The sequence below is a fragment of the Gadus morhua genome, chromosome 1 (genome assembly GCF_902167405.1).
Source record: "Gadus morhua chromosome 1, gadMor3.0, whole genome shotgun sequence".
Lineage (NCBI taxonomy): Eukaryota > Metazoa > Chordata > Actinopteri > Gadiformes > Gadidae > Gadus > Gadus morhua.
Genome location: NC_044048.1, coordinates 6,411,978 through 6,427,196, shown reverse-complemented (window position 1 = coordinate 6,427,196; position 15,219 = coordinate 6,411,978). Strand labels below are relative to the sequence as shown.

General features: G+C 45.0%; 2 protein-coding genes across 2 annotated transcripts in view; both read right to left on the bottom strand.

Moving 5' to 3' along the window:
- Positions 1-53: 53 nt before the first annotated feature.
- pcmtd2b (protein-L-isoaspartate (D-aspartate) O-methyltransferase domain containing 2b) lies at positions 54-6,391 on the bottom strand. The gene is given in 8 exon segments (XM_030363086.1): positions 54-1,481; positions 1,483-1,559; positions 2,026-2,149; positions 3,142-3,313; positions 3,646-3,748; positions 4,158-4,308; positions 4,797-4,957; positions 6,273-6,391. Coding segments are annotated over 7 exon segments (1,266 nt in total). The 5' UTR covers positions 4,953-4,957; positions 6,273-6,391; the 3' UTR covers positions 54-998.
- Positions 6,392-7,471: 1,080 nt separating this feature from the next.
- The window catches only part of myt1b (myelin transcription factor 1b), a 67,813-nt gene continuing 60,065 nt past the window's right edge, over positions 7,472-15,219 (bottom strand). Inside the window, exons 4-8 of the mRNA XM_030363994.1 lie at positions 15,057-15,215; positions 14,820-14,911; positions 14,269-14,372; positions 12,963-13,109; positions 7,472-12,762 (exon numbers count right to left, since the gene is read on the bottom strand). Of these exons, the coding sequence (XP_030219854.1) occupies positions 12,619-12,762; positions 12,963-13,109; positions 14,269-14,372; positions 14,820-14,911; positions 15,057-15,215 (646 nt within the window). The 3' untranslated portion in view covers positions 7,472-12,618. The remainder of the gene's footprint in view (positions 12,763-12,962; positions 13,110-14,268; positions 14,373-14,819; positions 14,912-15,056; positions 15,216-15,219) is intronic.

Below are 15,219 nucleotides of genomic sequence, written 5' to 3'. Positions count from 1 at the left end.
TCAGTTCTCTAGAGAATCCAGTTGCGTCAAAATAAAACTCAAAATCAAACAGATGCCGTAAAAATGTTCATTTCCTTCAGAGGGACACGACAACACTACGAAAAATGCTCTGTTGACTAATTCTCTTAAACAGTTGGGGTGTGATCTATTTAGATTTCCATCCCTAAAACCAAACATAATCTTAACAAATCACTTCTGGCTTCAAGTCTGGTATTACGGAGAAGAATTACTCAGTCTTAGACTCGTCCCCTGTCATGGCAATCAAGTTCTTCTGCAACAAGTTGCTCACAAGACCGAAACCAAGATGCTTTGTTCTTCTCTCAAACACTCCTGAACCCCGGCATTCTGATAGAAACACATCAGGGTCAGAGGCCAAATCAATTTGGCTTCTTGGTCCCATCTCTCCCCCTCAGCCATGGTCAGGAAGCAGGAGGCCCAACCTGTAACAACCTAACCGTAGCAAGCAGCCCTGAGCTCCCCTCACATGACCTGTGGACCCCATTGATTTGCTCGTAGTTAACGTTGGGTATGGTGTGCATGCCATGCATCGATGCATTAAATAGCAGATCAGACACCTTGGTGGAACACCGAGAGGGGTACTCCCTGTGAGGAGAATGACTGAATGTGCTTTATTCATACATTGGGTTTCTGGCGCTGTTCTTAAAAAAAAGCTACGACTTAGAAATCTTTCCCGGATTTCTGAAAGGAAATGATCGTCAGAAATGTTCATCATGCATAGCAAGCTTGGGTACCACCTAGCATCGGCTGAAAGAGTCTCTGGGGGGGGGCCACTGAGATGAAGAAGCACTTGAACAAGGTGGCGATGAATGGGAGAAGACGGCCGATGCAGAGGAAGAGTGTTTGGAGCGACTCAGAGCAGCTCAGAGAGTCCTGCCTAGTTCAGGTTGTAGTGGGAGAGGGTGGGATCACTCAGCCCCCCCCCCCCCCCCCCCCTCTGAGTGGAGCCCTAGCTGTGTGCGTGCCCTGAGCGCCTGGCCTCACTTCTCCCGGTAGTACAGCAGATACATCTTGAGCGGCTCGGGCAGGGGCAGCCCCAGAATCCTTTCCCTCAGCACGTTGACGGCGGGCTCGGCCCGTAGGGTCTCCCCCCGGGCCCTCGGCTCGTCCCCGTCCTCGGCCGGCTCCTCGGCCGCCTCGGGTTCCTCCGGCGCGCCCCTCAGCACCCTGCGGCCCCCCCTCCGGCGCCGCCGGGCCTCCCGGTCGTCGTCGTCCTCCTCCTCCTCCGTGGCCCCTCGCTCCCTGGCTCGGCGGTGGTGGGCGTTGTTGTTGTTGCCGTCGGGGGGGGCGGAGCCCGACTGCGCCGCCGCCCGCCCGCCGGGCGCCAGGCTGTTGCTGTGGCGGCGGTGGACGCGGCGCCGCTTGAAGCGGGGCCCGTACTTGTGGAGTCCGGCCACCGCCAGGCCCCGGCCCACGCTGAAGGAGGAGCCGCGGCCGCGCGCCGGCCCCCCCCCCGCCCCCCGCCCCGTCCCGGGTCACGCGGAGGGCGTGGCGGATGGAGATGCGGGCCAGCTCCTGCAGGGAGCGGACCTCCAGCACGGCTGTGGAGGGACACGGTCAGTACCCCCTCCTCACCCCGACCACCTTCATACAGATGGACGAACAGCAGCATGCACTATGGGACATGATGCTGGTCATACTCATACTGGGAGTAATAATGGTCCATACCTCCACCACCTTCATACAGATGTACTATCGGACACTGTTCATACTCATACTGGAAATAATAATGGGGCTGGTAAAAGCTTACGTAATGAGCCAACAAAAAACTTGAAGCTTTACCGAATATATAGAAAGAATAGATAGAAACATATGATAGAAACGTACGATGGAAACATACAATAGAAACACGATAGAGACATACGATGGAAACATACGATGGAAACATACAATAGAAACACACAATAGAGACATACGATGGAAGAATACGATGGAAATATAGGATGGAAACCTAGGATAGAAGCATCGGATATAAGCATACGATAGAAACAGCCCAGTGGGACTCACGTAAGGGCACGGCCTTGGGCTTGCCGTTGTTGTTGTATTTGGGAAGGACCAGAGGAGCGAAGGACACCGAGATGATCTTCTTGGTCTCCCAGCTGTTGGGGCCCGTCCGGGTGATCTTGGTCAGCTGGGGGAACACGGCAACAAGGATGCCGTTATTAAACTGAACAGAACTGAATTCAATCACTGGAAGAACTTTATCATAGGGACACAGGACGGAATCATCATGTTTTAGTCCGAAAACTGAAAACTGATCATACGATACAGAATAAATATATATTTATACTAGGGGTGATCTTGATTCTTCGCTGATTCAATTCTTCGATTGAAAGACAATGAGTCAACTTGGTCTTCAGTAGTTAAATCAGCGTGTCAGGAAAGTTGTGCGGGTTTACCTGTAGTGGAACCTTTGTAATGGCAGTTGCGTTATCCCTAAAAAAAACTTCTACATTCGGGCTGAATGGTCTGCATTTGTTCTAAATGCTGAAAAGCATCATTCACAGGTTTTTAACATTGTTAATAATCAGAGCTTATGGATGTAGGTGTTCTCATGAGAGGATGTGAATAGTGTGTGGTAATAAGACTCTCCATAGAGATCTACCACTGTTAGATTTCGTAGCTGTATTATATTACTCACGGTAATTTATCTACGTCTATTTTAGTATTTAACATTGTTACATTGTTGTAGAGGCTGTCTCTCTATAGGCCGCTGTGGAGAACCCTCCCTACAGACTGGAGAACCCTCCCTACAGACTGGAGAACCCTCCCTACAGACTGGAGAACCCTCCCTACAGACAGTGGAGAACCCTCCCTACAGACAGTGGAGAACCCTCCCTACAGACAGTGGAGAACCCTCTCTACAGACTGGAGAACCCTCCCTATAGACAGTGGAGAACCCTCCCTATAGACAGTGGAGAACCCTCCCTACAGACTGGAGAACCCTCCCTATAGACAGTGGAGAACCCTCCCTACAGAGGACACTTCATTTCATAATGTATTGTACTGAAGATAAACAGTTATTTATTAAAAATAAACAGCCTTTATTATACGATTGAGAAACTCTTATTGTATCTCCTATCCTGATCATAAAAGAGGGGGGTGTGTTGGTGCAGTACCCACCTTCTCCTCCAGAGGCAGCACCAGGACCCCCCCCACCTTGAGCACATTCTTCATGTAGCTCTCGTACTCCTTCTGCACCCCCGCCCCGCAGTACACCCGGTCGTACTGACGGCTGTGGGGGGGGATCTCCAGGCAGTTCCCCGCCACGAAGCACGGCTCGCAGAACTCAAACCTGCAGAGTGGAGAAGGATCCAGGAGGAATAGTCAGCAGTAACAATAGAATGAGGTGCTGGAGGAGCTCCGCACCTTTTACAATTATGTCTACAAAGTGCCTTAAAACACAAAGTATAACACAATTAAAACTAAGGGAACATTAACAAGAGGCCAGAGTTGTAGGGAGGGCATCAATCAATCAACAAATACAGAAACTATACAGTGAAATTAAATACACCATTTAATATAAAATCAAAGGAACTGAAATGAGATCAGAAATCTACTGCCAAGTTCATCCCCGCACTAACAAACGGTGCTTCAGGATATGGGTCAGTGGGCTGCCACACGCACTTGTCGAAGCTGTCGCTGGTTTTGATGAAGTTGTCCAGCTTCTGGTAGGCGTACTCGATCACGTCAGCGTGGAGCTCCACCCCGTGGTTGACCCCGAATGGCCCTAGGACAGACCGCGCGGAGCGTCACTACATCGCTTCATTCATCAATTATTAATGACATTACAACCACAACCCCAACAGCAAGTATATGTTGCATCTAATTGTTATATACAGCCGTGATTCGCCCTGTTTCTGTTTATTTTTTGTCCTCTGCTTTGCCATGTTTAAAACATTAAGCTGTAGCTCAGACTTCGAAATACATCCAGTAGATCAGTGTGTGACTGTAGATCGATTGAAGAATGCATACTGCATAGCAAGGTATAGTTTTTTACTAATTTGTTAACCTAGGGTCCCACAGGGGGAGAGATACAGGTTCCGCAGGGTCACATGGTATTTGTAAGTCACTCTGTTGTAGCCATCATCATGTGGTCCCGTGCTCTATGGTAGAAGGATAGAAAGCCCTGTGTTTACCCAGTATCAGGCCCACCATGGTGCTGAGGTAGCCCGTCCCACTGCCCAAGTTGAGGAAGGAGAGCCCAGGGTACAGATCCAGGGCCTCCATCACCTCCGAGTAGATGCATGGAGCCGACAGGTGGATGTTCCCGTGCCGCCACGCTAGATCCTGACCCCAGAGGGCAGGAGGCGGTGTTAAATAGGGCAGTTTTCTCATTGCAAGTATATAATCAGTATGCCTCTGTTGTTTTCTGGTGTGTCACGTTCAACATCAGGACCGTGCCAGAAAACAGGGATAGTGAACAGTAGAAGACAGCCATGGAGGCCAAATGTAACAGTGGTTCGTGCCTCGTCATTTGTTCCGGGAATGAATGCCTCTTGGCACCTTTCCCACTAAAGACAATAAACCGATGTTAGGGGAAGGAGACTGACCCTCCTAGCTATCATCTCTTAATGCTGCATTTTTGTCAAAACTGTTATCCCTGCATGAGTGACAACTCAATGGGATCCTTTACAGCCATTTGGTGGCCTTTTATTGACACCCTCGTAATGTGTTATCATATTACAATGAACTGTTCTGAGTCGGCCACTCCTTTTAGCTGCAGGGGGTCAGCTGTGAGCCAAGGGTCCATTGCCCTGACCAGCCACACCTCTCACCTTGTATGCGTTCTCCCGGTACTCATCAAGGTAGTAGTCGGCGCGGTCAATGGCTCGGAAGGCCCGCTCCACCAGGCACGAGCGGATGTAGTAGGCCTCCTTCAGGTTGTCAATCAACTCGTCGTTGTCCTCTCCGGCGCTCACTGCTCCGCCCATCTCGCCTGGAGAACACGAGAGAGACGGAGGGAGAGAGGGAGAGAGACAGAGGAAGGGAGACGGAGGGAGAGAGAGGGAGAGAGACGGAGGGAGAGAGGGAGAGAGACGGAGGGAGGGAGAGGGAGAGAGACGGAAGGAGGGAGAGAGAGGGAGGGAGGGAGAGGGAGGGAGGGAGATGGAGAGAGAGGGAGGGAAAGAGAGAGAGGCCAAGGGTTTACTCTTCAAGTATCGCTAGATAATCGCCTTAACAGTTAAAAGAAATGTGCTTCAGTGCAACTCCTGGTCAACCAGAGAACTTGAGGCAGAATACATACAAATCAACAAATGACAGAGAGAAATCACTATCCAATTAATAAATGTTTAAATAGGAAGAGTGGGTAATTATTTATAATTTAAGGCAAAAAAATGCCCAGAGTAATTATTATTCTTTACTTAATGGTGGTTTTGGTTAGGTGCATTTGTTTTTCAAAGAAGGAAGTTGGTACATTGAGATGGTCAGCAGTACATTAGTGCAGCTGAGATGTGGTTCAAAGGAGGACCAGCCGCAGAAGGCCAGGACATGGGAGTGACAGAAACCACAGACCACAACGACCAGATGATGGCCATGCTATGAATCAATACAACAAAGCACTTCTTTGCATTTCAATCCCCTCCTTTGATGTCAAATTCGGCCTTATAACCAGGTAGAAGAAGATATCTTCCGAGAAACAGTGTGGACATTTCCATCTTCTGTGCAATGATATGGATTCAAATGAATGCTGTTTTGAACGAAGACTTAATGGCCACAGGGTGGCGCTGTAACCCCAGGTAATGACCACAGGGGGACATTGTAACTCCTGGTCATGACCACAGGAGGCTCTGTAAGCCATGTTCAGAGGAGCTTTGCTTCAGTAGGCCAGTGTAGCTGACACTTCCTGCCAAATGGAGAATATCACATTGGCTTAACCCATGGAAGCAGAATACACGCAAAGTGCGTTTATCCTTTCATTAGAGTCGACCCAGGGACGTGTGGAACCACACACTCATCATCCCTCCTCATGTTATTTATTATCATGTTATTAACACCTGCATGTGCAACACACCGAGGAGCAGCACAACAACATCACAACACTTTGGATATACATCCACATAGATGGAAAGGCTAATCACGTGAAGCGTTTTGTTTGTAATGCGACAAAACGTTAGAATCTCCCCAAAAAACAGCAACAACACAACCCGTGTGTGGTAAGAAGAAACGTGGAGACATGAGCCCTGGTGGACGACTTGAGACGGATCCCGTGAGACAACATCTGAAACACCGATACTAAACACAATCTATACCTTATGGTGATGCCGATCGGTTTGGTTAGTCGTCAGTATTGTTCTTTAAATTTTCGTCGGGATCAGGGACACCGCTCCACGATGTAAACATTGGGCCGGACGACGCGCTGACGTCATACGTGACGCAATGACGTCATAAGCAAAGCTCCCTGAAGAGGACCTAAAGGAGCTCACAGATAACAACACAGAATCAGACTCAGAATGACTTTAATGCATCTTATTTTACAAATACACAAAACAATTCTGTGGCTTGGTTCCTCAACATGTGGACAACACAGGATTGACCTTTTAATATCGAATAACCATGAATCATACGTCTGTGTGTGATTGACGGTAATCATTAAATGCCATAACTTAAGAAATGTAATAATAAAAAAAATTAAAATAGTAATAATATAACAATGGTAAACCGTCTAGATACCTTGTGGATACAAAGTATCTGTGGACACCTTGTATCCACAGATAAGCTGAATGCCTAATAACCATATGGTTATTATATTGTTATAATTTATATCATGTTATCATTATTATATCTTTCATGTTTTTTTAATTGAATAAACATTAACTATGGTTGTCTTGTCAACTACAGTGGGCCAATATCAAATTAAAGGAAAATAGGTTTTTAACTCTACATGACGGGGCTCCTGTCTCACCTTGTGTGTAGCCTTAGAAGCAGCAGCCGAAGCTTGTGCAGCACATTCAGCAGAACACTCGCCCCTAAAGGTCAAAGTTGTCAGTGTCAATTTCTGCCGATCTGGAGAAACGACCGGGGATACATTTCATGATGCATGTTGCATGTGTGACCTTTTCTTTGTTTTGAGTACAGCAAGCATTGGGATGAAGCATTGTCCAGCAGATGTCAGTGTTTTAACCCCGCATAAATAGAACACAAACTGGTAGGTTATTGTTCTGCTTTGCTATCAGACCTCCATGGACGTTAAAGCTCCCCTCTTGCTCAGAGCATTACTAAAGAGATGTCATGAATACATCAATACATCCATGTACACACACACACACACACACACACACACACACACACACACACACACACACACACACACACACACACACACACACACACACACACACACACACACACACACACACACACACACACACACACACACACACACACACACACACACACATGCAGGTATGCATGCAAATACACATGGACTCAGGTAAATAGAGGAGGCAAGTGAGAGTCACAATTCTTTATTCGTTTATTTTTTTCATAGAGAACATTTAAAAGGGTTCATACCTCCACAAGAACTGACATCACTTCTCTGGTTTATAACACTGACACATGAACAGGGGAACATGTACACAAGTATACAAACACACAGTCACAAAATTGGCCAATCTACAGCGGTTCATTTCCCAAAGAGATCGACGAAACAAGGAACCAAAAGGAATCGCAGCCAAGACCTGCCCGCTTTACAAAATGGTGCATTAGCAAAGGAATGGCTTTCTACAAAAGTAACAAAAAATCACCATACAATCTATCTTTGTGGAAGTGCTTGTAATGTTGGAAGTTTTGTTAATTATTCAAAAAGATATCAATATCAATGCCTAGAAAAGCACCCAGTAAAAATATCTCATCTCTGTAAAAATGTGGTAGCAGGGCAAGTCTTGGCTGGGGAAGTTTCACTGTAAGTCACAAACTCTATTTAGTATTTTAGTTTTACATTTTCCACTCGTCTTCATTACAACAACAATAACACTGTTTCTTCTTAATACAAATATGTACAGAGACTTTCAGTTGTTTCAAAATAATGCCCTGCACTACTGATGCATTATCTAGGATGACAATGTACTGCTTTTACAGAAACTGTCCATGCAGCTTTAATACCTGAATTGACAGCATCAGATCACAGTTTCTTCACCTCACATGTTTTGTATGCCTCTGTAAATGAACAGTTGTGTCACAGTGGCGGTATCCATACCCACCACCTGCACATACAGTGAAAGACACATTTGTGTTTGTTTGTTCGTTTTTGTTTCTTGTTAAACAGTAACCTGACCTTCACCGAAATAACTGATAAAGAGATTCAGATCCCAATTGAATATTTGTAAGTGGGACTGGAAACAGGTCTGTGTAAACATATATTTTCTTGAAATGAATGATGTGAGAAAGGCACACATGATCAGAACACACAGATCAACGAACACAGGTGATCTATGGGTGGGGTGTTGGTACATGGGGGGCTTTTGGTTGACTTCAGCTCGATGAAAAGGGCCACTTAAACTGACCTTTCTGCCTGCTCAGTGTTTGTGGATTTTTAGTTTCTCTGTTCCGTGCGCACGGTTATTCTGCTTGTGTCTAGTTTGTGTTCTAAATTAAAACTAATCTGAAACCAGATTACAGCAGAAGGGGGCTCCTTTCTCTAAAGATTGAACGGTATTTTGGTCAGGCTTGTTTTCCCGGATGCTGTTTTGAGTTTAATTCCCGCTTAAGGGGAGTCTTGGGAAACAAGACTAACCGGTTTTGGTTCATACTTTTCTTTGTTACAAAAAATATCTTCTATTACCCAGTACATTTAAGTAAAGAGAATTGTGCGTGGGCGCAAAATATAACCATCGATAACGTTTACCCTCCTTAAGGGCCATTTGAGGAAAGGTTCTGCGTTTCATGTAGTACTACTGGCATACCTCATTAGATAACCGATCAAGTCATTTAGAAGGGGTCATGCCATATCAAATAAGTTAGGAAAATATTCAGTCTTAATACCCAAATGTAGTATGGTTATGAATCTCAAGACATGAAGAATAAGCTACTAGGTTAATCAAATGCATAAAATAACACATCCACCCCGTGGAAAGGTTAGAGTAGACGCGAGGGAGGGCAGGGTATAAAAGTCATGAAAAGCTTTGACATTCCTTCGAGTGACAGATACATATTTATGCACTAAACGCCTCCTCCCTAACCTCAGCGAGGGAGATGGAGCGGCCCGCTGAATCAATCTCCACTCCCACACTCATCTCATCACACACACTCGCTGCCTACGCCGCTGTAGTGCCTCTGGCCTGAGCCGACGAGCTGACCCTCATGGCTGCACTCTGCTCCGCTGAGTAGCGGCGCTCTCTCCGCTCACCTGAGAACCAAACACTGTCTTCTAACAATCTATTTTGGTGGGCTCAGAGTGGCTTGTTTGAAAGAGATGGTATCACTCTCCTCATCACACAACCCCAAGCTTTGGCAAACACTGGTTCAATCCTGAATCCCACCACTGATTCAGAACCCTTCCAGCATCTGGCCAAATGTTGGATTTTGTTATTGGATGTTTTTTTTTTTACATCAAAGGGATCACACGGTGCATCTCTTGCTAACACAGCCTCTGGTGGGGTGAATGTACTGACGTGTGCTAGTGGCAATGATCTACATGTATTCCTACAAGGTAAAACTCCACATGCTGGCATTTTCAATGGTTATTGAGGAAGTGCACAAGGTAGTTTGATTCTACATTGGCTAATAAAAAGCACATTTACAACATGCCTTTTGAGTCTAACAGGTTATTCTAGAGTACAGCACAGTAGCTCGCAACACACAGAGACCAAGGGGTCCAGCATTTCTTTTTTCTCTTTTCTTTTTTTTGTTTGCATTTGTTAAGGTTCTACATGGGCGAGTATCACAGAGAGCAGGCCTTACCATAACAATACAACAGCTGCACAACATAGCTGTACAGTTTGTGCAGAACATTATTCAGAGGCATCACCTTTTACTTGTACATGAAGTCACATGACACTTAGGAACAAAAGGGGCTTGAAACGGCCTGCATTTTGTCATCCATTTTTCAAATAGGGCAGCACAACATACAGTACAAGTTTTCATCGAGTACTACACAGCATCCATAGAAGAAGTGAAAAGAAAAAAAACAATGACGACTGAAGTTTAGTAAATGAACTGTTTCGCCTCTTTACGCTTATCGCCTGGACAATCAACAGAATAGCGGGGCGGTTTCTGAATGATATCAAATGGACGGTTATTCATCACTAATACGTTTATAATCAACTGTAACCAGAACATTCCTTGCATCCCTCTCAGACAGCTAGTGAACCTCTGATAAGCGAATACAAGAAGTAAGAGCAAGTCAACAATTACACTGGAAAAATATAGGTATGTTTATATTCATATATATAGCATCTTTAAGGTCTATTTATACAGAATGTATATATAGCGTACGTATGGCCATCTTGGCAGAGAAATAAAGGCATCTGAAACAATCACTCTGATGCCACGGCCCCTGGCCAGACACTGCGGTACATTGCAGAGCAACAGTGCGTTACACTGCGTTACATCGCAGAGTAACAGTGCGTCACACTGTGGTACACTGTAGAGTAACAGTGCGTTACACTGCGTTACATCGCAGAATATGAGTAATCAGGAAAGAAAGTGAGGGTTTATTAGTGGCACTTCGTGCATCAAAAAATTAAAATCTAGAGTAAGGCTACAAAGGTGTATATGCTTATCCGATATAAATTTGTCAAAAGGAGGCCATCTTGTCCTTGAGGGTTGGATATGTCAGTGTTTCTGTGTGTTTTAGACCAATACATCCAACCTAAACCCATTGCTGGAAAATAGCCCAATAAATGTACCATTTGGTTGAAAAATAATTAAAATAAAATAAAAAAAGAAACATTAAACAGAAACAGATATAATTCATCAAAAGGCATTACTATGGTACATGACAGGTTTGGGTGAACCAGTGCTGGTTGCTACAAAGCGCTTGGGAGAGGTAACATTTGATTTATGCTGATTTTCTCTTTATTTTATTGGTCTGATTTCACCTGACGAAAGCAAACACAAGATGGCTGACACACAGAAACCAGATACCAAAAGAACGACAATTGCTATTGTTGGTTATTTTGCTTCTTTTTTTAAACCCCTAAGGGGTACTGCTGGTATGTCTATGTAAGCCTAAGTAATCAAACGCTTTTTGTATTGATTTTTCTCTTTATTTAAATATTAGCTGTGGATGTTTTTAAGTTTAAGAATACTCAGACTTAGCCATCACAACACGCACATAAATAACAAAATAAATGTACTACCGTATCACAGTCAAATTGTTTCATATTAAATAAATAATAAATACATACTTTATTTTTCAGCAGGCTGTTTAGAATGTACCAGTAACATAATGAGCAAAATGGGGAAAAATCGATATCAACAAAAAGGAAAACTTTTTCTTAGAAAATTATCAAAACTTTGTTGGATATAAAATATTAGCAATTAAAAATGCTTTCAAAAAGTATTTAAAACTAAATAAGTGTGGTTGGTTATCTATATAGATTTTAAAATATTCCGAAATCACTTTGACTATCTTAATCATTAGAGATGCATTGTTTTTTTTAACAAAACAACATTAATAAATAGCTTAATTCAAATAAATAAACATTGATAAAACGTAAATGGCAATAAATTACAATTTAAAAGTTCACAAATTTAAATAATCAATATATTACAATAATTATTGTACCACAAAACTAGTCATTGAAATGAAGTGCATTTTCTATGTTGATAAATATTATTGATATGACTAACTGGTTGACATGTGAACAATATTACCTCTATCATGTCTAGTTGTTGTTTAAAATGGGTCCAACCTGAACTGTTACAGTAGAGCAGAGCACTGTCAGCCCTCCTGAAGTCACTTCTCCTTTTCCAGTCAGCTTTGCACTGTTGATGTCTTGCCACAGCAACAACATAAAGTTCAGCGTTTTGCTTTTGATATTGCTCAGTTGTGCGCTCATTGATAGATAGCAGAGCCTTCAAGCCTCTCCAGCTCATTAACTCCCAAAGGAAACCTTGAATGTTTCAGAAGGAATGTGAGAAGAGGTCTACCTGTAGCACTCTTCAGCTCATCAGCTCTCCTGTCCCCTGGCCAGGAGGACTTATTAACTAATCACCTTCAAAAGACCTCCATTCAAAAAAACAATAAGGACACAAAACAGCTCAACATACAGCAAATTAAAATCTGCCAAATATCTCGTACCGTTATTCCCCATTTCATCCACTCTGACCCAAATGTTTTGGTTCCTCTCTCCTTCTCCAATCCCAGCAGCAGCATCGGTGTGGGTTTTGGTCCTCGTTGCTCTTCTTGTCGTTGAGATCTTTGCTAGACAGAGCGCTCCCTGGGTTAACTTTGAAGTTGCCATTTAGTTAGAAAACCTGAATGCCCTTCGTTGTTGTTTTTTAAATTAAGTATTTGAAATTCCTGTTATAATATATGAGCGGCCTCTGGACGTCCTCCTCCTCCTCCTTCTCATCCTGACGTCCTGCTCCTTGGGTGTCATCTCCCCCCCCTCCCCCTCCCAGCTCCATGCTCCACACACAGGCCTGGACCGGTCACACCTTGATGCCCTTCACAGCCTTGTTGATGGTCTCCAGCAGGGCCTTGTTCTCCGGGCTCTGGAAGCAGTCCTTGTTGGTGTACATGTCGGTCAGCGTGCTGACGTAGCGCTCAAAGTTCTGCTCTGTGATTGGCTCCTGCTGCAAGTGGAGGAACATGGAAACCTATTATCAACTGAGAGCAAGGGTTCGGCAAGATGGATGCAACCGGTAGCCGGTTATTGGGCGTGTGTGTGTGTGTGTGTGTGTGTGTGTGTGTGTGTGTGTGTGTGTGTGTGTGTGTGTGTGTGTGTGTGTGTGTGTGTGTGTGTGCGCGCGTGTGTGTGTGTGTGTGTGCTCACCATGTGTGGCAGCCGTATGTTGGTGAGGCTGCGGATGAGGGCGTGGCTGAGCCCAGACAGCTCCATGAAGAGGGCCTCGTTCTGCTCCTCCATCACCTTGTTCTCCTGCTCGATGCTCTTCAGGTTCTTCTCCATGGAAGAGATCTGCTGGACCCCCCCATACACACCGTCAGGGCCGAGCTCACACTAAGAGGGCTGTGTGTGTGTGTGTGTGTGTGTGTGTGTGTGTGTGTGTGTGTGTGTGTGTGTGTGTGTGTGTGTGTGTGTGTGTGTGTGTGTGTGTGTGTGTGTGTGTGTGTGTGTGTGTGTGTGTGTGTTTAGCTGAGTAAAACAGAACCCAGTGCTGAAAGTAAAAGCCTGTAGGAGTAAGGGTGATGGATACAAAGAAGTTCTTCTTCCATGTTTATATGTGGGAGGCTAAATGCACGTGTTTTAAATACTGATAACATATTTAAAGAGGTGCATAAGAGCAGAAAGTTGCTCTTCATTCCACATGCATGGTGTAGAAGCTGACCTCCTCCTCGAGCACCTTAAACACCACACCGGCCTTGTGTCATTTCCTTATTCTACCATAACTAAATCATTTATTAATAGGAGGTGTTTACTTACAAGCACTTGGTTATAAACCAAACATGAACATGTTAATGAACTATAAGGAGGAGCAGAGTGGTTTAGATAAGTACAGATCTAGTGAAAGTATAACTGTACTTTCCCTTGGATCTTCACTTGTGGCAGACAAGGAGTGAAACCCTCCTGTCTGCAAGTTGACCAGCCTTTATCTCAGTGTTGATATAGAGGTAAACCCACCTGGGTCAGCCTCACCTCAGTGTGGATGGTGAGGTTAACCCACCTGGGTCAGCCTCACTTCAGTGTGGGTAGAGAGGTTAACCCACCTGGGTCAGCCTCACTTCAGTGTGGGTAGAGAGGTTAACCCACCAGCCTCACTTCAGCGTGGATAGAGAGGTTAACCCATCAGCCTCGTCTCAGGGCGGGTAGAGAGGTTAACCCAACAGCCTAACTTCATTGTGGGTTGAGAGGTTAACCCATCAGCCTCGTCTCAGGGCGGGTAGAGAGGTTAACCCACCAGCCTCACTTCAGTGTGGGTAGAGAGGTAAACCCATCAGCCTCACCTCAGTGTGGGTAGAGAGGTTAACCCATCAGCCTCACCTCAGTGTGGGTAGAGAGGTTAACCCATCAGCCTCACCTCAGTGTGGGTAGAGAGGTTAACCCATCAGCCTCACCTCAGTGTGGGTAGAGAGGTAAACCCACCAGGTTCATCTCAGGTCGGGTAGAGAGGTTAACCTACCTGTGTCTGCAGGTTCTCCATGTCCGCCTCCATCTCGGTGTTGGACTCGTTGAGGTCGTTGATCTCCTTGTTGAGCTGCTGGATGTCCTCATCGTTGTCCAGAACTAGGAGGGGCGGAAGAGAAAGGTCACCCTACAGGATACTACGCAAGATAATACGACATACTAGGATGTAATGTAATAGAATGGAGTGAAACATAACAGTCTAATGTAATATAACATAATATGAGGTTACATCGTAGAATATAGCCTAACATAATATCATCAATATAATGTAATACAATAGAATAAGATGCAATATAATGTAATTCCATATAATGTCATATAATGTAGTATTGCATAATATAATGTCACATCTTTTAATGTGTTCTTAATGTCATTTTATGTAAGATAACTGAGTTAATGTCATGTTATTCAATATAATATGGAATCTAATGCAATGTAACGATGTAAAACAATATAATATAATATAATGTAATATCATATAATGTAACACAATAAGAGCCTAACATGATGTAAGGGCAGCTAATGTACTTGTGATTGTGATGTTACCGTCAGCAGGTCTGAACTTGGCATTTAGGTAGTCTTCCGGAGAGAACTTGGCTTTCTTCTTGGCAAACGAGGCCCTGGGGCAACCTGAGAGGCTGAGGGACAGAGCAGTCCTTAGGAGTCATTAGGGCTACGGGCCCTTAGAGCGAGGACCAACGTGGTGACAGTCCAGAGCAGCACAGTGGTTATCCATACAACACGAGCCTGGTGTTCCCATGGCCACTGGGTCCAAGGACGTACCTGCGGTGGGTGAGGAAGCTCCCGTTGGCGTGTCCCGAGCCGTCGCAGCCCGGCGTGGGGCAGGTGGGGCCCTCGGTCTTGAAGGCCTTCCAGTTGAAGGGGGCCCCGTTCAGGACGCCCTCCTTCTGGCGCCGCGCGGCCAGCGGGCAGCCGTAGGCGCTGC